Consider the following 27,755-nt stretch of genomic DNA (forward strand, 5'->3'; position numbering starts at 1 on the left):
GTGAGTCAGTCACTCACTTTGCTGCGTCACTCAGGCTTTCCTTTACGGACACGGTCGGTTGTGTGGGGGATGTAATGTTATGTAGAAATATTGGGGGGGGGGGGGGGGGCGCCTTTACGATCTTTGCCTCAGGCAGCAGAAAGTCCAGGACCGGCCCTGTATATATATATATATATATATAGTGTGTGTGTGTGTGTGTGTGTGTGTGTGTGTGTGTGTGTGTGTGTGTGTGTGTGTGTGTGTGTGTGTGTGTGTGTGTGTGTGTGTGTGTGTGTGTGTGTGTGTGTGTGGAGCGGCGTTCATAAAGTGCGCAGCGGAGCGGCGTTCATCTTACCGTTCATCCTCGCCGGCATCTGGCTCTATTGATTCCTGCTTCCTGTGACGTCACAGGAAGCAGAATGAAGCCGATGCCAGCGAGGATGAACGGTAAGATGAACGCCGCTCCACTGCGCACTTTATACTCTGCAAACAGGGGGACACGGGGGCACATTCAGAGGGAGAAAGGTACAAATGAATATACATTGTGATTACTGGCATTCTGCATCTTATATTGCCGGCTGGCGCCCTGATCTTTTCTCCCCGCTCTCTGCCCATTGCCGGTGGCCGGGACATAAGGGGGCCACATCAGGATTGCGGGAGAGCCCCCCAAAATCGGGACAGTCCCGCAAAATTCGGGACTGTTGGGGAGTGTATATACACACACACACACACACACACACACACACACACACACACACACACACCTAAACGATTTGGCCCATCACCCCTCAAGTGCTCTAAACCCGCTGCTGAACTCTGGTCCCCTACCTTTCATGTTCCTACCTCTCCCTCTAGATTGTAAGCGTTTGGGCAGGGTCCTCCCTGCTTTTGTGTCCTACCTGATCATGCACCTCCATTACTGTGAACCCATGCTATGCATTTGAGTGAACTCGACTTGCCTAATCTCCATGCTACATCCAGTGACTGACTAAGCATTACCTTGTACTCATACTGTGCTGTGTGATCTGTTTTTTCTTGTATTCCTGTATTGTCATATTGCTGTATGTCAGCCCTAAAAATTGTCTGTAAACTAATGTCCAGTGCTGCATAATATTTTGGCGCTTTATAAATACAATAAATATATATATATCTGAACTGAGGTCTGCTACACTTTGGTGCAATATATATATCTGTGTAAATCCAGGAACAGCTGTATCTGCAGTTATGCCTGTCTTCATTCCACAGTTTGTGTTCCAATACCCTGCTTACTTTCATACAGGAGAGCCCCAGCACACACTGAGCATGCACGGGATTTCGGAGGCAAGGGGAGGGAGAGGGGAGTGTAGGGGAGTGGAGTTTGCACAGTCTGAGGTGTGGAGATAAAGATAAGATTGCCTGTGTAATGATTACAAGCAGAACATGGCAGCTCTCATTGTATAACAGGAAAAAATATTTATATACTGATGAAGGTGTTTGCTGATAGTTTACTTTTGTAAACCATCTAAACTTAACTAAACTAAATAAAGACAAATTACTTTTTATAGTTAGTTTTTCACCTCGGATCCGCTTTAAATGTATACTTTTCCTTTGAAGTTGTAAAATCGATTTTCTCAAAAACTATAAGGTTTTTTTGTAAAAAAAACTTTTTCCTCTTGTTCCCACTGCTCTTCTTAACATATCTGGCAAATTTGGTGTTTCTACCATGTAAGAGGCTTTGCTATTGACTGCTAAAGTCGGCGGGTTTTGGCGGCTTTTTAAAATCACAAATACTTTTTTGTTTGAAATTTTAAAATCCATTTTCTCAAAAACCTTTCTTTTTCTCAAAAAGTTATTTTTAATTGTTTTTTTTAAAGTTGTAGCCACATCTCACCTTTATAATCCATGCAAATGTGGTGATTGTAGCATGTATGGGGGCTTTGCTATTAGCTAAATGCTTCTCTGTGTTCATGACCGTGAATTTCCGTGATTGCCTCATTCACTGGAAAAATCTGGCTCAAATTTGTGAGTCCTCTTTCAAATCCGGAAATTAATCACGCCATTTCCCGATTTTTTTTTTTTTTTTTTTCTTTTTTTTTTTTTTTTTTCAAAACATGGCCGAGTAGTCAAATCCGTGATTGGGGGTACCAGAGCATCACTGACTAGGGGTACATCTGCTACATATACAAGACAGCAGTCTTTCCTTTTAGTCTCCATCCCTCTTCTTTAGTGCCTTTGCCACAGAAGCACCAGGTCCTTCCCTGTGGCTCTTTACCCCTCCACCATTCATTGATGCACATCTAGCCTGCGCTGCCTGCTTCACCATGTAACCTCTACCTGCTCTTAGCATCCTGCGTAGAGAGTGGCACCAGTAAGGGAGGGGCTTATGGAGCAGCCCCTTACATGTAAGAGGGTTGGGGTACACCGTTTAAGGACCGTGCATTGCTCAGATGCAGTCTTACTATCCTGTTTGTCAGGAAGCCCACATTTATATATTCTTGCTACACCTAAATATATTACCACACCTAATAAACATACAGCTCATCCTTTTCTTCTTCCAGCCACATTTTCTAGTTTAATATACAAATACAAGTTGTCGTTTTTTTTTGTTTGTTTTTTCACTAGTTGTGTTTGGATAGCCATGGTAGTAGTATTGATTGAAAAAGCCCTAACAAACACAGTTAATGTCACAGTTATCAATAAAAAAAATAATAGGATAGGAGTAAAATCCACTGATAATACCGTAAGACTGGCACTTTCACTTTCCTATGCACCACATAGAAAAGACATTTCCCTTTTTTTCGTTGGGCATTGGTGAGGACTCGGAGTAGCGAATGTTTTCACAATCGCTGTTCTCAATCCCTGGGAAATAATTCAGGGGTTTATGTCAAAGTCAATTGAATGTGATCCTTGCTGAGCACAGAAGAGTCCTGTTTGCTGTGGGAAATCTGGCAAGACCTTCTGTTTGCTCCACTGGATTAAACTCTGTTCACCTTTCCAAAGTAATAGTTAGATTTTGTTTACCCGTGAATACTAAAATCATTTATTTGGCTTGCCAGCCTATCATTGCAATATAGTGTAGAGAACTAGAGACAATTATTTTTATTATTTTCTGTACTGTAGTATTTTCCCTTAAACTGTAGTCTTAGAGAAACTAAAGGAAGCTGGGTTTGGGTACCTCTAGACTGCTGTCTAAATCCATATAAATCACAGAATAACAAATCTTTTATCCTAAAGATATTTTATTAAAAATAAGTGACCATCCTATAGCCCCTCATTCATTTCCATGCTCTCCTTGTCTGCTCTGTCCTGGATGTCTGCATGATCATCCTCCTTACTAACATCTCTTATAAACAATTTTATTGACATAATCTCATCTTAATAAAAAATACATATGGTAATACTTAAAGTCTTAACAATGCAGTCAAAAAATCTCAAGATTTTACAGCAATTGTCAGATACTGCCCACTTTAAATTCTCCTGTACTTCTAAAATTTAGTGGTAACGGCAAGTTTTGATACCATTGATTGATTGACTTACTTGAAAAGATTCAAGGAGTAGTTATTTTGGGCTCTGGACTGCTGTATGTGTTTAAAGTGAAAACTTTGCTCCATTTCTGGAGCTCAACAATACAATAATAAGTTGATCTGGCCAGTATACCAGGGCTCTGTTTTGTATAGTCTACCTTATTCTTTTGATGATCTGCAACTGAGTTGGAAATGTTTGTATCTTATGAAAATGAAAAATCCACTAATGGTCCAATTTCTAGCGAAAAATCGTTCGAGCGATCGGATTGGTTGTAAACTATCTCCATTGGTGGGCACAATCGATTATGAACGAGTGAAAAAAAGTCGTCCGAATGAATTTTCGTCGAATCCAAATTTGGATTTTATTGTCGGTTGTGATTGATAGGAAGCAAAGATTGGTTCAATGATGGTGTAGTGAACGATGTATTACAATATTTCACTTCCGATCAGAATTTCTGATCGCTCAAACGATTTTTTGCTAGAAATTGGACCCTTAGTGGCCAGCTTTACACAGAGTGAGAGTCAATGGATACAGGATTAAATTTATTACTTTTTCTTTCTCTTTAAGGTCAATAAAGGGTCTCTGCTTAAATAAATCGTGTCAACTAAAGTGCCTTAAGTGGCTAACTGTCAGTGGCGAAGCAATGGAGGGTGCTGAGGCTGAAAATGCACCAGGGCTCCTGAATCAGAGGAACCCAAAAGGGGCCCTCACTGGACGACCATATTAGTTGTTTATTGGTGTCTTGGTGGTGATGATCACCTTTATATATGCTTTAAATGGTGGTGGTTTAAATTGTGAACAAACTGTTCCCCTTGCCTTAGACCTCTGACTTTTTGTTATTTGTACAATTCTTAAAGGAGCCCAATGTGAAACTCTCACTGAGACCCACAGCTCCTTTGCTACGTCACTTCTAACAGTACAGTACTCTACAACCACAATTAGTGGAGCAACACAAATATGCAGACATTCTTTCTGCGTGATCTTCAGTCTGGTATGAGAGGTTTGGAAGCTGCCATATTTATTTCCTTTTAAACAATACTAGTTGCCTGGCAGACCTACTGATCCTTCTGGTTAGTAGGATCTACAGGGAGTGCAGAATTATTAGGCAAATTAGTATTTTGACCACATCATCCTATTTATGCATGTTGTCTTACTCCAAGCTGTATAGGCTCGAAAGCCTACTTCCAATTAAGCATATTAGGTGATGTGCATCTCTGTAATGAGAAGGGGTGTGGTCTAATGACATCAACACCCTATATCAGGTGTGCATAATTATTAGGCAACTTCCTTTCCTTTGGCAAAATGGGTCAAAAGAAGGACTTGGCAGGCTCAAAAAGTCAAAAATAGTGAGATATCTTGCAGAGGGATGCAGCACTCTCTTAAAATTGCAAAGCTTCTGAAGCATGATCATCGAACAATCAAGCGTTTCATTCAAAATAGTCAACAGGGTCGCAAGAAGCGTGTGGAAAAACCAAGGCGCAAAATAACTGCCCATGAACTGAGAAAAGTCAAGCGTGCAGCTGCCAAGATGCCACTTGCCACCAATTTGGCCATATTTCAGAGCTGCAACATCACTGGAGTGCCCAAAAGCACAAGGTGTGCAATACTCAGAGACATGACCAAGGTAAGAAAGGCTGAAAGACGACCACCACTGAACAAGACACACAAGCTGAAACGTCAAGACTGGGCCAAGAAATATCACAAGGTTTTCTAAGGTTTTATGGACTGATGAAATGAGAGTGAGTCTTGATGGGCCAGATGGATGGGCCCGTGGCTGGATTGGTAAAGGGCAGAGAGCTCCAGTCCGACTCAGACGCCAGCAAGGTGGAGGTGGAGTACTGGTTTGGGCTGGTATCATCAAAGATGAGCTTGTGGGGCCTTTTCGGGTTGAGGATGGAGTCAAGCTCAACTCCCAGTCCTACTGCCAGTTTCTGGAAGACACCTTCTTCAAGCAGTGGTACAGGAAGAAGTCTGCATCCTTCAAGAAAAACATGATTTTCATGCAGGACAATGCTCCATCACACGCGTCCAAGTACTCCACAGCGTGGCTGGCAAGAAAGGGTATAAAAGTAGAAAAACTAATGACATGGCCTCCTTGTTCACCTGATCTGAACCCCATTGAGAACCTGTGGTCCATCATAAAATGTGAGATTTACAAGGAGGGAAAACAGTACACCTCTCTGAACAGTGTCTGGGAGTCTGTGGTTGCTGCTGCACGCAATGTTGATGGTGAACAGATCAAAACACTGACAGAATCCATGGATGGCAGGCTTTTGAGTGTCCTTGCAAAGAAAGGTGGCTATATTGGTCACTGATTTGTTTTTGTTTTGTTTTTGAATGTCAGAAATGTATATTTGTGAATGTTGAGATGTTATATTGGTTTCACTGGTAAAAATAAATAATTGAAATGGGTATATATTTGTTTTTTGTTAAGTTGTCTAATAATTATGCACAGTAATAGTCACCTGCACACACAGATATTCCCCTAAAATAGCTAAAACTAAAAACAAACTAAAAACTACTTTCAAAATTATTCAGCTTTGATATTAATGAGTTTTTTGGGTTCATTGAGAACATGGTTGTTGTTCAATAATACAATTATTCCTCAAAAATACAACTTGCCTAATAATTCTGCACTCCCTGTATATCACACACCTGAAACAAGCATGCAGCTAATCTCTAGTCTGATCTTCATGCTTGTTCAGAGTCTATGGCTTAAAGTATTTGAGGCAGATGATCAGCAGGACAGCCAGGCAATGTGCATTATTTAAAAGGAAATAAACATGTCGGCCTCCATATCCCTCTCTGCTCCGGTTCCCTTTAACACCAACCACTCCACTAAAACAGTTCTTACCAAAGTTCACAGTGGTATCCTAACCACTAGATCCAAGAGCCATTATATACATCTCTTCCTTGATCTAACATCAGCATTTGACACTGTAGATCATTCTCTGCTTATCTAGATTCACATTTAAAGAGTACCTGAACTGACCTGTGGCATGATGTGTTAAACATGGGTACATATAGTATTCGGCCACCTTGAAATCTGCCCGTGGCCTCTTTTTTTATTTTTATGCATTCAAAGAGTTAAGAGAGCATGTGTTATCTGTATGAAACTGAAGCAGTCGAACTGCAGGTCGAATGTAGAGTGGCTCTCCAGAAAAGTTAACAGAAGCAAATTCGTTTTATGTGAGTGAGCAACCACTGCTGATAACAAAACTTTTATTTCTTTTTATTAGCAGCTGAATGAACCAGATTGTACATCACATTGCCGTGGCTTCTGTGCAGACCTTAGTTAAAATATTGCTCCTAAAATAGCAATAGGGATATGAGACTGCAGGGACGTTCTATTTTCTGATGCTGCTACACATATTTCACATATAATTAGTTATCTCATAAGCTTATTTTAAAGTTCAGGATTGTTTTATATGTTTTTATGTAACCCCGTCACGCCCACACATTCTATTAATTAACAAAATATGACAAGTTTCATAAAATATAGCAGCAGGCATCATCACATCACTGAGAGACTGGCCGTTTATTGTCCATAGATACCTTTTACTCTATGTACTGTTTTTTAGGCTGTATTATTCTGCTAAAAGATCCTATAAAAAGTTGGTGACCCCCCAGAAAGAGTCTCCTTGACTGACACGCTATCACAATGACAAGCCCAGACCTCAACAAAATTTGAATGTCAGCAGTGGAGGAATGATGACACCTATATTTCTGTCCAGATATTTCAAGACCAATATAACTCAACTGACAATTGGCAGCAAAGTGCTTTATTAGGTGTCTCCTGAATAAACACTTTTGGAGATTTCGGATTCAGGCAGGGGGTGAAATGTGTAATTGCTGGGGATAAGCATACAACAAAGGCCAGAGAGTTGTTCCCAGAAAGCGAAGGCAGTGTCAGCATTTATTTTGTCAAGGTTGAAGAATTGGCTCTTAAAGTGCAACTCTAGGCACCGTTCTAATTGTACCATCTGCTTGCTTAGTAGGCAGAATGTACAAATGTTCCCTTTTTTATGTCAGATGAGGTTTTTGCAGCTAAACATTTTGCTTAGCGCTGTTCTTTGCTCCAACAGTCAAGAATGCAAAACCATTTGTAGCTTGGTACAGCCACTCCTCGACATGTTCTATGTATTCACAGTATGACACCAGTGATCTAACAGGCATAGACATCAGGTTACTGGAGGATCAGGTTTTGCAGATTTGACATTGAAATTCAAAGCAGAAATTCCAAAGCGGAGGCATTTTTCTGGTTTTTATTTTTATACAGTAATGCATGGTTGTTTTATTGTATCCCACCTTCCCAGTGTCCTCATGTAATATATCCCACCTTTCCACTGTCCTCCTGCAATGTATCCCAGCTTTCCAGTGCCCTCATGTAATATATCCCAGCTTTCCAGTTTCATCATGTAACGTAACCTATCCCAGCTTTCCGGGGTCCTCTAGTAATGTATCCCAGCTTTCCAGTGTCCTCATGTAATATATCCCAGCTTTCCAGCGTCCTCATCTAATATATCCCAGCTTTCCAGTGTCCTCATGTAATATATATATATATATATATATCAGCTTTCCAGTGTCCTCATGTAATATATCCCAGCTTTCCAGTGTCCTCATGTAATATATCCCAGCTTTCCAGTGTCTTCATGTAATGTATCCCAGCTTTCCAGTGACCTCATGCAATGTATCCCAGCTTTTCAATGTCTTCATGTAATATGTCCCAGCTTTCCAGTGACCTCATGTAATATATCCCAGCTTTTCAGTGTCCTCCTGTAATATATCCCACCTTTGCAGTGTCCTCATGTAATGCATCCCAGCTTTCCAGTGTCCTCATGTAATATATCCCAGCTTTCCAGTGTCATCATGTAATATATCCCAGCTTTCCAGTGACCTCTAGTAATGTATCCCAGCTTCCCAGTGTCCTCATGTAATGGATCCCAGCTTTCCAGTGTCCTCATGTAATATATCCCAGCTTTCCAGTGTCATCATGTAATATATCCCAGCTTTCCAGTGTCCTCTAGTAATGTATCCCAGCTTCCCAGTGTCCTCATGTAATGGATCCCAGCTTTCCAGTGTCCTCATCTAATATATCCCAGCTTTCCAGTGACCTCATGTAATATATCTCAGCTTTCCAGTGATCTCATGTAATACATGCTAGCTTTCCAGTGTCCTCATGTAATATATCCCAGCTTTCCAGTGTTCTTATGTAATGTATCCCAGCTTCCCAGTGACCTTATGTAATGTATCCCGATTCCCAGCTTTTCCAGTGACCTCATGTAATATATTTTAGCTTTCCAGTGACCTCATGCAATGTATCCCATCTGTCCATTAGTTTTTCACAGCTTTCCAGTGTCCTTTGTAGTTTTATCCTTGGCTAAGATGCTATTCTAGTTCCTACAACAGGGCGCCTCCTGCTTGGTGTTCAGGCAATTGACTAGATTGATGGTTCTCTCAAGTAGTTCTAGTAGGAAAAAATCAACAAAACGAGGAGCACAATCATAAAGGTTGCCTGTAAAAGCAATCCTATTATGCACTCATAAAACTGGGCAACGGTAGCAGATTGTATGTATTTCTCCACAGCATATCTTTAATTAATGCAATGCGTATTAGTTATTGCCTACAATTTGCTTTCTAGGCAAATTAAATTGTAATGTCATACTTTTTTTTTGGGGGGGAGGGTTTTTTGGGGGGATAGAGGGGATAGGGGGGCAGCCCAATCTGAACTCCAGATAAAGAGCTAAATAACGAACTGAAATTTGGCATGTGTGAAAGGATTTATTTGCCAGACAAGATTGGGGATTTTTACAGTCCTGTGATTCAGATGGTTCCAGACAGAATAATTAGCAAGTCCATTATCGGCACAGTAGTTTGACCTCACTGCGTTCTTTCCTCTTGTAATAATAATATAAATTCCAGTATTTGTATAGCGGCTTTCTCCCGGCTGACTCAAAGCGCTTGTGAGGCAGCCGCAAGAGCGCACTCAGTAGGCAGTAGCAGTGTTAGGCTCCCTGCACACGATTCCGATTTTTTTATCGGTTTTTACATCCGATTCTGATTTTTAATCGTTACTGCATGCTGCGTTTTTTCCTCCATTGTTCTGCTGGTTGCATTCAGGGAAAATCGGAATTGCAAATCGGAATTGCAAAACGGATTTGCAGTGTGCAGGGAGCCTTAGGGAGACTTGAAACTCCTTAATAGGTGCAGCTGAACAGGCAGAGCTGAGATATGAACCCAGGTCTCCTGTGTCAGAGGCAGAGCCCTTAACCAGTACACTATACAGCCACTTGTAAGAAAGTTCCAGCATTGTAAAGCTATATATGTAATGTTATTATAGGTTTTCCTCCCCTGAAATAGTCCTTCACAATTATCTGGGACAAAGCTATGTGCAGGTGACTCCTGATGTTACTGAGGAGGTGGTGGTGGTGGACACTCAAGCTGCATCGCTGACCATTCTCTGTCATTCATATGGGTAGAGTGATTTTTAGCTGACTCCTTTTTAGGGCTGGGACCCACTTGCAAATTGCAATCGGTACAATAAAATGATCTAATGGTATGGAAATTTTTGTTGCAAAAAAAATTGTCTGTACATAAACAGGGCCGGATTTGTACTTTCCAGCGCCCTAGGCCGGCTGTCACCAACCGCTCCCCCCCCCCCCCATTCTGTCCAACTCTGACTAGTTTGAACGGGCCCCCCTCTGTTTTGCTGCTTTGCCCCGTTCAACAAAGAAGCAGTGCTTGCTCTGTCCACTCCATGTAATTTTGCCCTCCTGCCTGGATGCACAGCAGGCGATAGTGTTCTGGGCTTGCATACTTCAGAAATGATGCTCATGTATGAGCACTCAGCAGCACTTGTCAAGTACACATACCCATAACACTCCCTCGGCTCCTGTGCACATGCATACAGGAGGGCAAAATCACAAGGAGCCCCAGTGGACAGCGCTGCTTCTTTGTCCTCTGTGCTACTTGCTGCCGTCAGAGCCACAAATAGGGGATAGTGCAGCACAATGCAGAGAAGCCCATCCAAAACAGAGAGCAGGTAAGTAGAAGGATCCGACACTACACACACTGGCATAGATATAGTGTAATGCTAGGTACACATGATGCAATTTTCTGACAGATTTACTGTCAGGTCGATTATTTCCATCATGTGTGATCTAATTTCAATTTTTCGATCAATTTGCTTTTCACTTCTATGAAAAATCATTCAGAAAATTGATTGGAAAGCAGATCGGACATGTTGGAAATAGTCGATCTGACAGTAAAGCTGTCAGAAAATTGCATTGTGTGTACCCAGCATAAGCTCAGGTGTACTTTACACAGTGACAATTTAGCACTTAAGACAGATTTTAAAATCAGTCAGCAGGAAGTTTTGTAACAGAATAACACTTTTTATTGGCTAACCAAAAGAAAAACAGTGAGCCTTTGGCTAATGAGCCGTCTTCAGACTGTGTTATGGCCCATACTCACGAGGGACTTTTGTCGCCTCAACACGCGGCGCGCGCGTGTTGCGGCGACAGGTCGCCCGTGAGTATGGGCCGTTGCACGCGCGCGCACCCCGAACTGTCGCCCGTCGCTCATGTCGCCATGCGATTAAAAGTTTCAATCGCATGGCGACAGTCGCCGTCGCACCCCCGCCGCAACTGTCGCTAGTCCGCGTGAGTACGCGGACTAGCGACAGCAACCTCCATTAAAGTATATGGAGCTTCCGGCGGAGGAGGAACGTCGGCGACAGCTTCCGCCTCGCCGCTGGTCCCTCTTCCGCGTGTGTACGCGGAGGGACCTGGCGAGGAGCTGTCGCCGGCCTGTCGCCCACACGCTCACGTGTGCTGGCGACAGGCAACATTTGCAGCCCGTGAGTACGGGCCATTACTGTATACAAGATGTTAGGCACACAGCTATATATACAGTCAGCAGGAGATGCATTAATTGTTTTGTAAATATAAATAAATGTAACACAGTTGTCATTCTGTTTCAAAACATCCTGCTTTCACTGATGGTCAACACAGTACTTTGTTGGCAAAAAAAAGCCTGGAAAGAGTTAAACTGTAGAAAGAATGTTGTTGGCATTCTCTAGGAGGAAAAAAAAAGCCATAAATTCAACAGATCTGAGGTCTTTAACAGCACTGACCTACTAGTAATAAATTATCATCAGTCAGGGAGGGGGAGAGCTGCTAATTCCTGCCCGTGAATGCCTGCTGCATGAGAAAAACTAATCGGAACTCAAGAGTTCTGCTACTTGAGCCCATATATTATTCTTCTCACAGCAGATTGTTTGTCCCCTCTCATCATACAGGTAACAGCAGATGCTGACTGCCATAACACACACTTTGCACAAGTAAGAGAGATGCAGGGATCTCTGGAATTCAGGCAGACCAGAGCAAAGCAGGAGTGGTGATTTACTTTGACATGTGACCTCTTATCTCTCCAAGTCCTGCGCCCTGCTAATTTTTATCGCCCTAGGCCATGGCCTCTGTGACCTTGCCAGAAATCCGGGCCTGTACATAAAAATTGAAACCTATTTTTCTTTATTATTCATTCAAGAAATCTAATCTAATATATACATTTTTTTTAGCTATAAGTCGATCAGGAGTAGTTGAGTTTTCTGATCAATTTTTATGAAATTTGAAAGGTGTAGGATAGATTGTCAATTTCTTAATATATAGACGCAAGCAATTTTTTCAGTGTTTGCAATAACTTTTTTCATAATTAGGGAAAATTGAACACGTTTGTGTGTGTGTGTGTGTGTGTGTGTGTGTGTGTGTTACATTGGTCAGATTTTTCAAATGCTACAATCAATCAGATACATTGATTGCAATTCTTGAATTGACAGAGAAATTTTAAAAATTGTAAGGTGTGTGGCCAACTTCAAACAATCATGGCACCTCCCCAGTCCCTACTGTTTGTTTTGTGCCTCTCCCTGTGCTCTTCTAATGCTGGCCCTTTCTGTCCTCCATCGGTTATCTATCAACTATTTAAAGAGAACCTGTACTGAGTAAAAATATTTAAAATGAACACATGAGGTAACTTCAAATGAACATTGCATAGTTACCTTGCCATCAGTTCCTCTCAGAAGCTCACCATTTTCTTCTGACAATAATCACTTCCAGTTCTGACAACATTTTGTCAGATCTGAAATATATCAGTTGCTGTCAGTAAAATATCAGTTGCTGTCAGTTATAGCTGAGAGGAAAACTGATGTACCAGGTAATGTCCATGTTTCCCTATGGCTCAAGTGAGCGATGTTACAGTTTAACTGTGTGCTGACCAGAAAGCTGTTATGGGTAATGGCCATTTTCAAAATGGAGGACGGAAAATTCCCTTGATCACAGTGAACAAATAGGACGCGGGACAGGAGAAAGACACTGAGGAGTAGACTACATGGAAGGTAAGTATGACTTGTGTATGTTTATTTTGACTTTTAATTTTCAGTTCAGGTTTTCTTTAAGCAAATCCGTTTCAAACAACTAACTCTTGCATACATCTGTTTACTCTGCACACCCACCACCCTGCTGACTTATCACACTCTCACTAAAGACTTCTTGTCATGAGCTTCACTCTTCCTTCATATTATATCCTGTATCATCTCCTAGTTTTATGTGTAGCTTTTCATATTTTCTCTTCACTCTTTTGACACAGATGCTTCTTTCAGCAACATCTGTCAATGGGCTTTCTGCCTTGCCTGCTACAGTTTTTGTTCCTCAACTTTATTTAATGTTTACACCTCATTCTCCTTTAGGTTGTATGTTTATTATAGCATGGTCCTTCCTCTACAGTTTCTTGTATTAGAGGACTCTACCAAATTTTGCAATTATTGCAGTGTTCGTATTATACTATGTATTTGTAAACATAGACACAGAACATTTATATGGCACTTTTCTCCTGGCGGACTCAAAGAGCCAGAGCTGCAGCCACTAGGACACGCTCTATAGGCAGTAACCGTGTTAGGGAGTCTTGCCCAAGGGTCTCCTACTGAATAGGTGCTGGCTTACTGAACAGTAGGAGTCGAGATGCGAACCCTGGTCTCCTGTGTCAGAGGTAATAATAATAATAATAATAATCCGAACATTTGTATAGCGCTTTTCTCCTGTCGGACTCAAAGCGTTCAAGAGCTGCAGCCACTGGGACGCGCTCAGGAGGCCACCCTGCAGTGTTAGGGAGTCTTGCCTTGAACTCCTTACTGAATAGGTACTTGACCTAGCCAGGATTCGAACCCTGGTCTCCCATGTCAAAGGCGGAACCCTTAACCAGTACACTATCCGGCCAGAGGTAGAGCCCTTAAAGGAATACTATCGATTCACATATTTTTTTCAATTGACACAGGAATTGTTTGGGGAGTGCTGCTAAGTACTGGTGTATACATTTTAGTAGCAACTGCTTTGTTTACTGTTAGCAAAATACTTTCAATCTTTACTGATGCCAAAACTGACGGCTGACTGAGCCATGAGGAGAGGGGTAATTCCCCTCACACTTGATCAGTTAACTCTGTGTAGCTCTGTGTGTGACAGAGAGAGACAGGACACAGGAGCTGCAGCTGTTGGGATCTCTGTTTCTGACTGAAGTGTCTGAAGAGAGCAGAGGAAATGTAACTAATTGTCACAGCTTTTCATACTGTTTTTGCTTTCCGAGTTTGATATGTTTGATATTTGCTTTCTGTAGTCTGATATGCAACTCTGGCTGTGCATTGAAGCAGACACCCCTTCTGCAATTGATTTGTCCCAATATAGCTAAATCCTACCCTCAATAAATTACAGTTTTTGCCTCTGATATTTAACATGAAAAGTAGGAAAATGTTTACACAGCTACTTAGACATTATTTGCACACTGTCATTTTAGAACACTTGGGTATCGATAGTATTCCTTTAACCATTACACTATCCAGCCACTGACTACACTATCCAGCCACTGTAGAGTTGTATTTCTGGTGTTCTTGTACTGTACATGAACCATGTGGGTACTTGCTACCGTATTGTCTATATTGTTTTACATAAATTATATTAAAATGCTGTTTAATTTAAGCTGTAAGTATCATTTGAACATCTGTAGGGTTTGTATTGCCTTCTGTGTGATTACCAACCCATTCTGGTGATGTAATAATGTATCAAGGGGGACACTGAAATGAATCCTCACAGAAATGAAGCCTCCCCTCAAATCTATATGAAAAGGTTTGACTGGAATTACACCGTAATGTATAATTTGCTAACCTATGTTTGAAAAGATATTATATCCTCCAAACTGTATTATAAACAAGCCTCATTGAGGGTTATCGTTTACTGACTGTTTATTCACTTTCTTTTCAGAATGAAACAAAAATGCACAGATGCATGTGGGGGTGTACATTTCATGAACTCTTCAGTTTACATGTAAATCGGATGAATGTAACTGCTCTCCTGTAACGTGGAACGATGGCTCAGACCAGTGGAGTAGTGCGTTTCCTCCCTGAAGGGGACTGTATACTTTCATCTCCAAGAGCTCTCCGAGACATAGAGGGAGGGAAGCCATGGCTGCAGTCGTGCAATTCTGGCGTCAATTTCAGTCCTCAGAGGTGTTTCACACCAGACCTCAACTCCCGGAGAATCCAAGTACTAAGAAAGAGCCTTACACCTGAAGCCAGGCGAGCTCACCTAGGAATGTATAACAGCACAGGGTCGTTGTTTTGCAATGCTACTGACATGGAACAAAAGGCTGGGAGGGTCACTGCTCCATGCAGTCCAATGAGAAGCAGTCCTCTGTATTCTCCAGGTAGCAGGAGGCCATTAGTGCTTCCTCAGAATGCAGGACAAAGTTCTATAGTGACGTTTACATTTGTCAAAAAGTCCAGTGTGCAGACTTTAAATGGAATCCAAGCTGAGTCTGATTCCAGTCCCAGCATGCTCCAGGAAAGCACGGTGCAGAGTGGAGAATCCTGTGCTAACACTGCCATAGAACAAGCAGCATCCCATGGGGAAAAAGAAGCAAACGCTCCCAGTAACAATAAACGAATTGGCTCACCACAACTTACATCCTCTCCCCAAGGAGGCAGAACACAGCTGGCGTCTGACAGTCCTCAAACATGCCGGAGGCTTGTAGACAATGAATTGGGTAGAGGGAGTCCCTGCTCTGACACTGGGACAGATTGCCACCTGAGCCCACATTGTGATTCTCCCAATAAACATGTTAATACAAAGAGTTTTGCGCCAAACATCACATCATCTTCTAGTAACACACCCTTCAATCCTTCTCAAAGTCCCTTGCTGAGAAGGCTTGTGGGAGATGCTGACTTCTGCAGAGATGACGTAACCTCACCAATAACAGAAGGTCACAGTGAGCTTTCACCCAGAAGTCCAAGGAGACTGGAGCTAAGCCAGCAGGTAGGAGCCTCATTTCCCTTTCCCAACAAAGGCAGCTGCTTTAGTGATTGTTTCAGCCTATTGTATTTTATGCTTTCATACGTTTAGGCAGACACATGGGGATATCCAAAGGAGGCTTCTTTACTTGCGCAGAAGATTGCAAAGGCAAAATGGGAGTTTTTCTATGGATCCCCTGAATCTTCGAGGACTGGTAAGATTTATGGATGGAATATCAACATTTTTGAATGTTTACTTTTCAAGTAAGCAAGAAAAATGAAACTTCTAAAACAGCAACCAATAAGATTTAAAGGACAACCGAGGTGTCATGTGACATGAAATAGACATGTGTATGTACAATGCCAAGCACACAAATAACTAGGCTGTGTTCCTTTTTTTCTTTCTCTGCCTAAAAGAGTAAAAAAAAAAAACAGGTACAGTTTCTGTCCGGGTCAGACTTATAGCATAACCTTCAGTGATTAGTAATTGCAGCCATAAAATACTTTCCTATCAGTAAATGGCTTCTGAGAGCAGGAAAGAGATAAAAAGGGTAAATAATTCATAGATTTGAGCTCTAACATACTTCAATGAAGGAGTCATTAAACAGAAACAATGAAACAGTAAAAATTTAAAAACTAGATTTAAATATAAAATAAAACTGTGGGATATCTAAAAAAAAAGTCATTTTTAGGAGGAGGATGGATACAATTGTTTTCTCATCAGTTTATTTTCACCCCGGATGTCCTTTAAGGAAAACTCCATGCAGTCAATATACAGATAAATGTCATAATTGGCAGCCATACTGCATAGTCAGTACAGTGACACCATTATGCACTATGGCAGTTTTGTAGCTTCCTGTCACCACCTTGCCCACCTCATGTAATATAAACCAGCACTCTGCAATGTAACACGTTGGCTTAAAGAGAACCCGTAACCAAGAATTGAACTTCATCCCAATCAGTAGCTGATACCCCCCTTTACATGAGAAATCTATTCCTTTTCTCAAATGGATCATCAGGGGGCGCTGTATGGATGATATTGTGGTGAAACCTCTCCCACTGTGTGATGTCGGCACCTCACAGCACTGAGGTACTGACATCACACTGTGGGATCCTTGTTGCATTGTGGGAAATAACTGTTTCCAACTGCCAAAAGTGCAAGCAGCATCTCCGTCCAGTGACATCACCTGCCAGCAGTAACAATGTCACCATGTGATAAATGTTAGAATGTAAATCGGGTAAAGGAAAGATTTTACAATGAGCAAACACTGACTAAATCATTTATACATAATTATTGTAAAAATTAAGCACTTTTTAATTACATTTTCACTGGAGTTCCTCTTTAAGGTGGCCATGCATTTAGCTGCTGCGGATGATGGCATTCGATATAGAGATGACTGAAGTATGCGGCGGGCTCCCGGCCAGTGTTCCCCCAAGTGCAAAATCTCCCCATATGCCCATGTGCAGTCTCAGCTTTCCACTGCCATGACTTCCGGCCTTCTGTGTCCGCCATTACTGCAAGGCCCTTTACCGGGTGGCACCAGGTTGGTGCATGTGGGATGTCACATATGCGCCAGCCTGTGCCACATGGTAGAGGCACTTGCAATAACGGTGGACACGAGTGGCGGAGGAGGAGGAGTCACACCAGCAGACAGGTGAGAATTTACAGAGCACGGGCACCAGGGTTACAGTTCACACTTGAAGAAGCTGCCAAGCTGGCCGATTTCTGATATATTTCATGCTGATATCTATTTAAAATTGGTCTTCAGTGTATTGGCAGGCAACAGATCTCTCTCTCATCTGTCTCCTGGTTTATCTGCCCATACATTGCCTTATGTATGGCCACCTTAAGTGGTTGGCTAGCACACTTGCACTTCATCACTAGAGTTCAAGGTTCAGTTCCCATTATGTCTGCATAGAGACTGTATGTTCAACTCCTTAACACTGGCGTAACAATAGGGCCTGCAGACCCTGCTCCCCCTGGGCCCCGCTCGGGCCGTTTTGTGGGGGCTGGAGGGGTTGCAGCATGAGAGGAAAGCCGTGGCCACAGTCGGAGAGGGGGCGTTCCCCCCCCCCCCTTCTCCCTCAACTTAGGGCTCTCCCCTCTGCGCTCCCCTCCAGCTTAAATGTGCGTCCGTGGGCAGCGACGGACAGCAAACAGATACATACCTTCCGTGCGCTCCAGTCTGCATTCCTCTCGCTAGCCTCTGACGCGACTTCCTGTTATACAGGGAAAGTCCCCCCCTCCCCGCCGACTGTGGCCACGGCTTTCCCCTCATGCTGCGACCCCTCCAGCCCCCACAAAATGGCCCCGAGCGGTCCCCAGGGGGGGGCGCTCTGAAATTCTGCAGGGGGGCCCGGTGGGGCCTAGTTACGCCCCTGCTCCTGAGTCCCTGTGATGCATCCCATATACCACAACCATACTAGTAGGTTAATTGGCTTCTGCACAGATGGTCTCCAGCCTAAAGCCTCATCTACACGCGTAGATGAGGCTCCGATGTGTGTTATCAATCGAGCTGCTGATGCGGCTCGATTGAAAAGATCCGACAGGTCGGATCTTGCTACCGCCGATTCCCTGCTCGTTCCCCGCGAGGGGACAAGATAAGCGGCGTGAGGACGAGCAGGGACGAGCGGGTATCGAATCCGGCGCGGGCGAGCGGGGACGCGGCGGGGACGCGGAAGAGGCGATCTGGCGGCTAATCAAGCCGCCGGATCGGAGCCTCATCTACGCGTGTAGATGAGGCTTTAGAGAGGGTCTTATGACCATGGGAGCAGCATTACATTGTGAGCTCTTTTAAAAGGGTTACTTACTGACCTGAAATTTTCAGTGTACTCAGTACAGGCACTGCAGAACATGTCAGCATTATAATTATAATAATACAAATATCACAGTAGATGCCTACTAGATTACAATGCATAAGCTTGAGTTTATCTCTGCTGAGAATCATGAAAGGACATCCGAAAGACAAATCTGAGGCAGCTACACCAGCAGAATTTTAAAGCCGGTTGATAACAACTGTCCACTTCTGAACCAAAAGGGCATGTTGGCATTACTGAATTGCATTGTTATTTTCACCAGAAAGTGCCACTTTGTTACTATAAATAAAAAATGTTTGCCCTGAACTAAAATAGATCATGTGGGGCTTGATGTACGAAGATTTGAGAGCAGTGGAAAATAATAGTAATCAGTAAGTATGAACAGGATTTTTAAAAACCTTTCTATTGGGTGGCAAAAACTAGCAGCCTTTACCTGGGACATATCAGAACATGGTGCAGTTACTGAAAGGTTAGTAGATGCATTCATGGTTGCGTGGTTTAAATCATGGGCAGCAGTCACAGCAAGCAATTTCTTTCTGGGTTCTCTTCTTCCTTCCTTCCAAGCATATAAGAAAAACGCCTAATATACGACCCATAGATAATAAAGCAATTGTGTGCTATATAAATTTCTTTCCAGGACCGGATTTACCATAAGGCCCTGTAGGCTCCTGCCTACAGGCGCTCGATGATGGAAAGGGGGCTCACTCCCCTACTCGAGTGCCTCCCTCCTTCACTATGCAGAGTCCCAAATGGAGCATAAATTGGCGGTTACTCACTCAGGTCTCTGCATTTTTTTTAATCAGAGATCTTCGTACAGTCGAGGGCACCTCTAACTAACTTAGTATTAGTTAGCAGCCAAAGGTACATTCACTATTAAGGTACACCTGTGGCTACCTACACTGGTAACTACACTAAGCAGAGGAAGTGAGGGAGAAGTGACAGTGGGGGCAGCCAGCACATTTACAGTGTGGTTCGGCGGTGCCAGAACATCTGTGCCTATAGGCTCCTGTGATGTAAATCCGGGCCTGTTCCTTACATTATTTGTTAGGAAACAAGTTCTTATGTTTACACGCCTTTAAAAAAAATGTAATGGGTGCTTTCAGTCTAGTCTTTTTCCAATTTATTGGAGGACATGTCCGGTTCAGTGCAGTCACCTCTAGCAGTCTGAGAGAAACCAGTTACGTGGTTGGGTGGAGACAGAGGTACTTTTGAGCGGCACTTTGGCACAGTGGATTTCACTCTAAGGGCCTGAGCCCACTAACGCAGTTGAGCGCAGTTGTACGCAGTTGTGTCCACTTTTCAGCATCTGTAACATTGATGTTTCTGAAAAACGGATACAACGGCGCACAACTGCGTTAGTGGGCCCAGGCCCTAACGTTGCATCGCTGGGTCCCTGGTTTGAATCCCAGTAAGGCCACTATCTGCACAGTGTGTATGTTCTCACCATGTATGTGTGGGTGTCCTCCATGCACCCCAGTTTCCTCATGCATCCCAGAAAACTACAGATATGTTAATTAGGTTTCCCCTAGAACAAAAAAATTGGCCCTAGACTTTAATAGATGTATGACTACAGTAGGGATTTGATTGTGAACCCTTCTGGGGGACAGCAACGTGACATGGAAGAGGTCATTGGCCATTATATACTTGTTAATACTAAATAATAATAATAATTATACGCCTACGGTCACATGACTGCTAACCTACAGAATAATAGGAAAACGGGGGGTGGGGGGGGGCAGGATGAAAAGCTGCTCAATCCTAATACCAAAAAAATACCATTAAGACTATGGATAAATATAATTGCTAAGTGTGCCACCGCATAACATCATAGGAGACTGATTAATAGGAATTGGGAAGGGGAGAGGGAGGGGCATAAAGGAAGCGATTCAAAAACTTTTTTCTTTTTTATATATAACTGTGGAAAATGAATCCAGTGTTTCTACAACTGCAAACTCGGGGGTAACTTTTCAGGTCCTAAAGCCAGATTCACATTAGCAGCCTGCGTTTTTACTTGCGGTGCAATTGAATGATCACATTGCACCGCAACGCTACAAACAGGCTTTGTGTACGCCTGTGTTGATGCACGGTAATGTAATTTTTGGCAGCAAACCAAACTATAAGTGAGTTTTCTATTGCTTATTTCCTGTGGCCGAAATAGGAATTGCAGGGAAGTGTATTGAAAAAATACGCTTCTGTGCATGCGCACCACAACGTGGACGCAAAACAGTTTAAAATACCTGCAGCGCCATTGATTTACATGAGTTCCAGTCAATGCACAATGCCGCTGGTGTTAACCCATAACGCGCTGATACATTTGCGTCGGATGCAATACTTCCGGTGCATCGCACCGCATTAAGTATAAAATGTTCCATAGACTTTCATTGCTTTAGCATTACCTGTGATAAAAATGGGTAACGCAACGCAATGAAAATGCTCTAGTGTGAAAGGGACCTAACTCTAACTAAAATCTTATCCCATGCATAACACTGAAATCTAAACCTTTCCTGAAGCGTTACTGTAACTTTAACCCACACTTTATGACTAGGGTGCGTACAGATTTACATATTGCAGTGGTGCCACGTGTGCTGGGTGGTGCCGATAGTAGTAAAATATTGGTAACTTAGATTACTGACATTTTACTGTGCAGTACTTGGCACCCATTCTCACTTGAACTGCAGATAACTAACCCTAACACCCCCCCCCCTCCTATAAGTGCCTAAAAAGACCCCTCCCACACACACAACTTTTAACCCTAAGCCCCTCATGTAATGCCTAACTTTTCCTGCCCTCCAAACCCTCAGAATTATGGAAATTACAGTATATAGTGGAACAAGCCTGCTTATAGTTGGCAATAGAGTCTATACTTCTGTGTATTTCTTAACCACAAACACATGAAGATTGATAGACAAGTACAAACAAAATTGAAGCAGTGGTGCAGCAGTTGCCTGGAACAGTTAGTGTGGTTTTATCTGGCACTTGAAACAGGGATTCTAGTAGGTTGCTGATAGGTTAACTCTCTGCTTTTCCAATTAATATCTTGGGCTATGCAAATAGTAACGGCAACTACAAAACTCAAAATAAGGTCCACCTGTATTTTTCGCACACCTGTATTTTTCGCACAGCTGTATTTACAGCAAGGCAGGATTTTAAATCTTCTACTTTTACTGGTAAGAAGGGTATAGTGGGGATTGTATACTTTTATGATAACCTAAATATTTCACCTTCTGTGACATTTTAGTATTGATTTTCGGCATTGAATCAAATAGAGTTGTTGTGAGCTAGTTTTCCTTTAGAGCGAAATGTCATTTGATTAAAGCTTTCCTGTGTGAATCCATTATTTTCTCTGTGGGGATCGGTAACTACACTGTAGATTGTCAAAAGGAAAAATGAAAAAAGTCTGAGCTAGTTTCAGAATAATCCTTGAACTGGTAATCCTGAATGTCAAATCATTTCTTATATAGGTTTTTCATTCTGTGTCTGTTGTGTTTTGTGCATGCGTTCCCATTGCACGGAAATGCATGTCTTGGTGCATTAAAGCACAGACTATGGTAGCCGCAACACAATAGGACCCATCGGGAAACAGTGTGTGCTGCGCAATAAAATGTTCCCAAGCGCGTCACCGCACAGCACATGGGAACGCACAGCTGTACTGTGAATAGTAACATGAAAGTCTATGGACTTTCATGTTACCATGTGGATCGCATACTATGTGCAGTGCATCGAAGCTGACAGCACATTAGTGTGTGAGCCCTTCAAGCACAAATTCTTTTTTTACCGGATGCATCTGCGCAGATTCTGTTATGACACACTACCATAAATGCTACTGCAACACAAGTACTGGCAGGGCCGGGTCGAGGCAGAGAGGCTCCAGCCTCAGGGCGCAGTGTAGGAGGGGGAACTCAACTCATTTCCTTATTGTGTTTGAAGCAGAGAGAAATAAGAAAAGGGGATACATGGCAGTGACTGCAAGCTAGGTAACTAGTGTTGGGGGCCCTCTTAGTCCAGTAGCAATCAGTATGTTATGGCTGGGGTGGGAGGGATGAAGGGGCGCAATTTGGTGTCTCAGCCTTGGGTGCTGGAGGACCTTGTCCCGCCTCTGGGTACTGGAATCGTACAACTATTGTAGATATAGTGGAAATACGGACCAAATAATTGCATACAGTTCATTCAAATCTATGTCACAATGCTAATTTTATTCAAATTCATATTCTTTGCAATGCATCTGTACATTTTCCAAATGGAGCTGAACTTAGACTCAGTGGTAAGACAGTAGATTCAAACTTTTTATATTTATTACGGTATAGAGGAGCACCAGCAGGGCCGGTTCTAGACTTTTTGCCGCCTGAGGCAAACTTGTGAGGATGCGCCCCCTCCCCCCACCAGTATAGGTAACTAGTATAGTTGCTCCCAATGCCTGCCCGCTCCTCCTTCCTCTATGATCCTTCCCGGGCCCCTCTCCTCCATGGAAGAAGACTTCCGATGTGCAGATCAGCCTGTCACAACAGCGCGACCTGGCTGCTGTGCAGAGAAACAGAATAGCGGTTCCCTTCAGCTCAATATACAGGAAGTAAGTACTTCCTGTATATTGCGTTACCACGTAAACCGCTATTCTGTCACCCTGCACAGCAACTGGGTTGCGCTGCTGTGACAGGCTGGTCTGCACATCGGAAGTCTTCTTCCACATAGGTGAAGGGCTGGGAAGGAATACAGGATCTTCTCAAAAAATTTGCATATTGTGATAAAGTTCATTATATTCTGTAATGTACTGATAAACATTAGACTTTCATATATTTTAGATTCAAATACACACAGCTGAAGTAGTTCAAGCCTTTTATTGTTTTAATATTGATGATTTTGGCATACAGCTCATGAAAACCCAAATTTCCTATCTCAAAAAATTAGCATATTTCATCTGACCAATAAAAGAAAAGTGTTTTTAATAAGAAAAAAAGTCAATCTTCAAATAATTATGTTCAGTTATGCACTCAATACTTGGTCGGGAATCCTTTTGCAGAAATGACTGCTTCAATGCGGCGTGGCATGGAGGCAATCAGCCTGTGGCACTGCTCAGGTGTTATGGAGGCCCAGGATGCTTCGATAGCGGCCTTAAGCTCATCCAGAGTGTTGGGTCTTTGCGTCTCTCAACTTTCTCTTCACAATATCCGACAGATTCTCTATGGGGTTCAGGTCAGGAGAGTTGGCAGGACAATTGAGCACAGTAATACCATGGTCAGTAAACCATTTACCCAGTGGTTTTGGCACTGTGAGCAGATGTCAGGTCGTGCTGAAAAATGAAATCTTCATCTCCATAAAGCTTTTCAGCAGATGGAAGCATGAACCCACTTTTGAACCAGAAACAGCGGCAGAAGCGCCTGACCTGGGCTACAGAGAAGCAGCACTGGACTGTTGCTCAGTGGTCCAAAGTACTTTTTTCGGATGAAAGCAACTTTTACATGTCATTTGGAAATCAAGGTGCCAGAGTCTGGAGGAAGACTGGGGAGAGGGAAATGCCAAAATGCCTGAAGTCCAGTGTCAAGTACCCACAGTTAGTGATGGTCTGGGGTGCCATGTCAGCTGCTGGTGTTGGTCCACTGTGTTTTATCAAGGGCAGGGTCAATGCAGCTAGCTATCAGGAGATTTTGGAGCACTTCATGCTTCCATCTGCTGAAAAGCTTTATGGAGATGAAGATTTCATTTTTCAGCACAACCTGGCACCTGCTCACAGTGCCAAAACCACTGGTAAATGGTTTACTGAACATGGTATTACTGTGCTCAATTGGCCTGCCAACTCCCCTGACCTGAACCCCATAGAGAATCTGTGGGATATTGTGAAGAGAAAGTTGAGAGACGCAAGACCCAAAACTCTGGATGAGCTTAAGGCCGCTATCGAAGCATCCTGGGCCTCCATAACACCTGAGCAGTGCCACAGGCTGATTGCCTCCATGCCACGCCACATTGAAGCAGTCATTTCTGCAAAAGGATTCCCGACCAAGTATTGAGTGCATAACTGAACATAATTAATTATTTGAAAGTTGACTTTTTTTGTTTTAAAAACACTTTTCTTTTATTGGTCTGATGAAATATGCTAATTTTTTGAGATAGGAATTTTGGGTTTTCATGAGCTGTATGCCAAAATCATCAATATTAAAACAATAAAAGGCTTGAACTACTTCAGTTGTGTATATTTGAATCTAAAATATATGAAAGTTTAATGTTTATCAGTGCATTACAGAAAATAATGAACTTTATCACAATATGCTACTTTTTTGAGAAGATCCTGTATAGAGGAAGCAGCCGCCGCCAGCTCAGAAGGTAACAGAGCGGCGGCTGCGGGGAGGGAGCAGGCAGGATGCCTCGGAGAGGGAGGGGGCGGTCAGGATGCTGCCCCATTACCGGCTGAGGAACCAGCCTCACTCGGCACCATGGGCCACCTGGCCCTGAGCACCATTTATGCATATTCAATTCCTATAATTTATACTTGACTTAGGCCTAGTTCATACTAGGTCTAGAAATGTATCCGTGGCTCTGTTTTACAGCCCGGATCAAAACCGGAGCCGCGGATAGCAATGTTAAAAATAGCAGCCGTCTTTACCCAAGAAAAAAATGGATCCATCTGCATTTGGGGGGACCTGTTTTCAAAACCTGAAGACGGTCCGGATTTGCTGCATTTTCACGGACCGGACCACTGATGCACGGAGGGGTAGTGAAAAGCAATGGGAAAACGGATCCCCCTCTACACAGGCAGTTTTGGACACAGAAACGGATCCGTTTCTGTGTCACAGCTTGTGGGATAGAGGGGGCCGCCGTGCTGGAGGGGTGTATAGCAGGCAGGACGGGGGTGGCAGTGGGGAAGGGGGGGTCGTCATCCCCCCCCCCCTCACCTGGGTCCCCCGTCCCCGCTACCCTTCCAGCTAGTTTCACATTTAAAAATCATTTGAAATCAATATCATGTAGCAGGTGGCGAGTGATGAACTTACTTCCTGTAATGCTGTCCTCTGATATTCATTGGACGGCATTACAGGAAGAGATGCGGCGAGCGGTGGGAGTGCAAGGAAGTAAGTTCCCTGCTCACCGCCTGCTACAGTATATTGATTTTAAATAATTTTTAAATTATTGAAACTAGCTGGAGGGAGAGTGGGAAAGGGGGGACCCAGGTGAGGGAGGGGGAGACGACCCCCCCCACCGCTGCCCCCTTCCTGCCTGCTCTCCCCTTCAGCATGGCGGGCCCCCCACCTACGGCTGGGGATGTTTCCACGGACTGGCAGTTTCCTTTGAAAAAAAGCCATTTCTCTCAAAACGGAGAGAAAAAAATTGTTTACAAAAACGGATCCGTTTTAAACAGATCCCTTCTGCAGGGGATAAGTGTGGACCTAGCCCAAGTCTAGAAATTTAGATCTCACTTACTAAATAAAAGTATATTGGTTGACTTCTACTCAAGTCGAACTTAATTTTCTTTTTTTGTTTTACTAATATTTATTAAGAAAATTTGCATAACAGAAAGAAAGGAAAATCAAAGAAAATACAAAGAAAATACTCAGTGTTGAGCGTACATATTAATCATGTCAGGGGTTAACAGCGCCTGTCAGGACAGGTTCATGTACTGTAGGAATGTCCAAGGTCAGCTCATCTCTCAGGCTTTGGTCCAGCTTGGATAGAAATCTGACGTTTTGGGGCTATGAAGAGACTATTTCCACTCATTGCTAATAATAAAATATATTCTTAGTCATCTTGTACATCCAATTCAGAAAGGTAACGGAAATTATATAAAACAAAATAGCTGACATAGGTAAAAAATATACACTGACTCTGTTAGTCTAGACAACACTGAAACTGGGGGAATAACAATAACAATATGTGGGGTCACACCAAAGATTAATGGCTACTGTGGGGAAGGCCTATGAGTGGGAAGTGGGAGAGGAATACTAGTGGCCTTCCATTGGGACTGCGGATGTAGGTTGTATTTATGTATGCAAGGGCTTAAAGATACATATTTGAGTATTTGACTCTTTAGTGATAGGAAATTCCTGGCCGGTTCATGTTTTGTGGGGAGATTCTATGAACCGGAATAATGAGTATAATTCAGGGGGGCCGTAGGTCAGGAGAGGATAGGGACCAGGGGCTCCAGACTTTATGGAAGATTGATTCATTGTCTCTTAGTGATGCTGTCATTTTTTCCATCTCTTTGGTCCATTCAATTTTATGTTTGACCTCTGCCAAAGTCGGGGGAGCAATGTTTTTCCAGGATGAGGCAATTGATAGACGAGTGGCTGTTAAAATGTGGGTGATTAAGCGTACTGTGTGTTTGGGGGTGTCTGGGGGGGGTTTACCAAGGACCATATATATGGGGTCAAGAGGGATTAATATCCCAGTTTTTGATTGGATGAGGTGTTGCACTTTAGACCATAGTGGGGAGATCTTTGGGCAAAACCAAAAGATATGTTCCAGGCTACCCTTTTCATTGCAACCTCTCCAGCAGAACTGAGAGGCTTCTGGGTAAATTTTTGATAGCTTAGTTGGTGTAAGGTACCACCGGAACATAATTTTGTAAATATTTTCTCTTATCTGTATGCACATAGAAGAGTGCTTGGCGTTTTCCCATATCTCCTCCCAGTCCTCCAATTGTATAGTTTGAGATAGAGCGGATTCCCATTTGGACATATATGTGTGGGCAGGAGTGGCTAGCCCTGATTTGGTGTGTAACAGAGTATAAATCTGGGAAATCAGACCTTTTTGGTAACCCTTAGAGTCACATATATGTTCAAATGGTGTTAGGGGGGGGATAGAGGCGGAGGGAGAGTGTCGCAGTAGGGAGAGGAGAAAATGCTTTGTTTGGGTGTACTCTAGTATGTTTTGGGATGAGAATGGTAGTTTATCTTTTAGGGAGGCCCTAGTATGTAGAAGGCCAGTGAGAGGGTCTTTCCAGTTAAGCAGGTTAAAGAAGTTGAGATTATACCATCTGGACATGAAGTCTCTAGACAATCCAGGGGGGAAGGCAGGGTTGCCCAGTATAGGTGTTAGTGGGGAGGGAGAAGTTCTCAGGTTAGCTGATGTAGCTGTAGATCTCCAGACTTGTACTGTGAATTTTATAGTGGGGAGTAGTTGAGATAGGGATATTTTGGGTGGTTGG

The 27,755-nt window shown here is 43.0% G+C and overlaps 1 protein-coding gene across 4 annotated transcripts in view; it reads left to right on the forward strand.

The window, feature by feature from the left end:
• LOC137535995 (PH and SEC7 domain-containing protein 1-like) overlaps positions 1-27,755 on the forward strand; it is a 492,113-nt gene that overhangs the window by 105,788 nt on the left and 358,570 nt on the right. For all 4 annotated transcript variants that reach the window (XR_011024492.1, XM_068257916.1, XM_068257918.1 and 1 more), the window contains exons 2-3: positions 14,787-15,836; positions 15,924-16,026. Coding sequence is in view for 3 of the 4 variants with exons in the window: in XM_068257916.1 (XP_068114017.1) it covers positions 14,892-15,836; positions 15,924-16,026 (1,048 nt within the window). In the remaining variant the exon portion in view is untranslated. The remainder of the gene's footprint in view (positions 1-14,786; positions 15,837-15,923; positions 16,027-27,755) is intronic.

The sequence above is a fragment of the Hyperolius riggenbachi genome, chromosome 10, assembly GCF_040937935.1.
Source record: "Hyperolius riggenbachi isolate aHypRig1 chromosome 10, aHypRig1.pri, whole genome shotgun sequence".
Classification (NCBI taxonomy): domain Eukaryota; kingdom Metazoa; phylum Chordata; class Amphibia; order Anura; family Hyperoliidae; genus Hyperolius; species Hyperolius riggenbachi.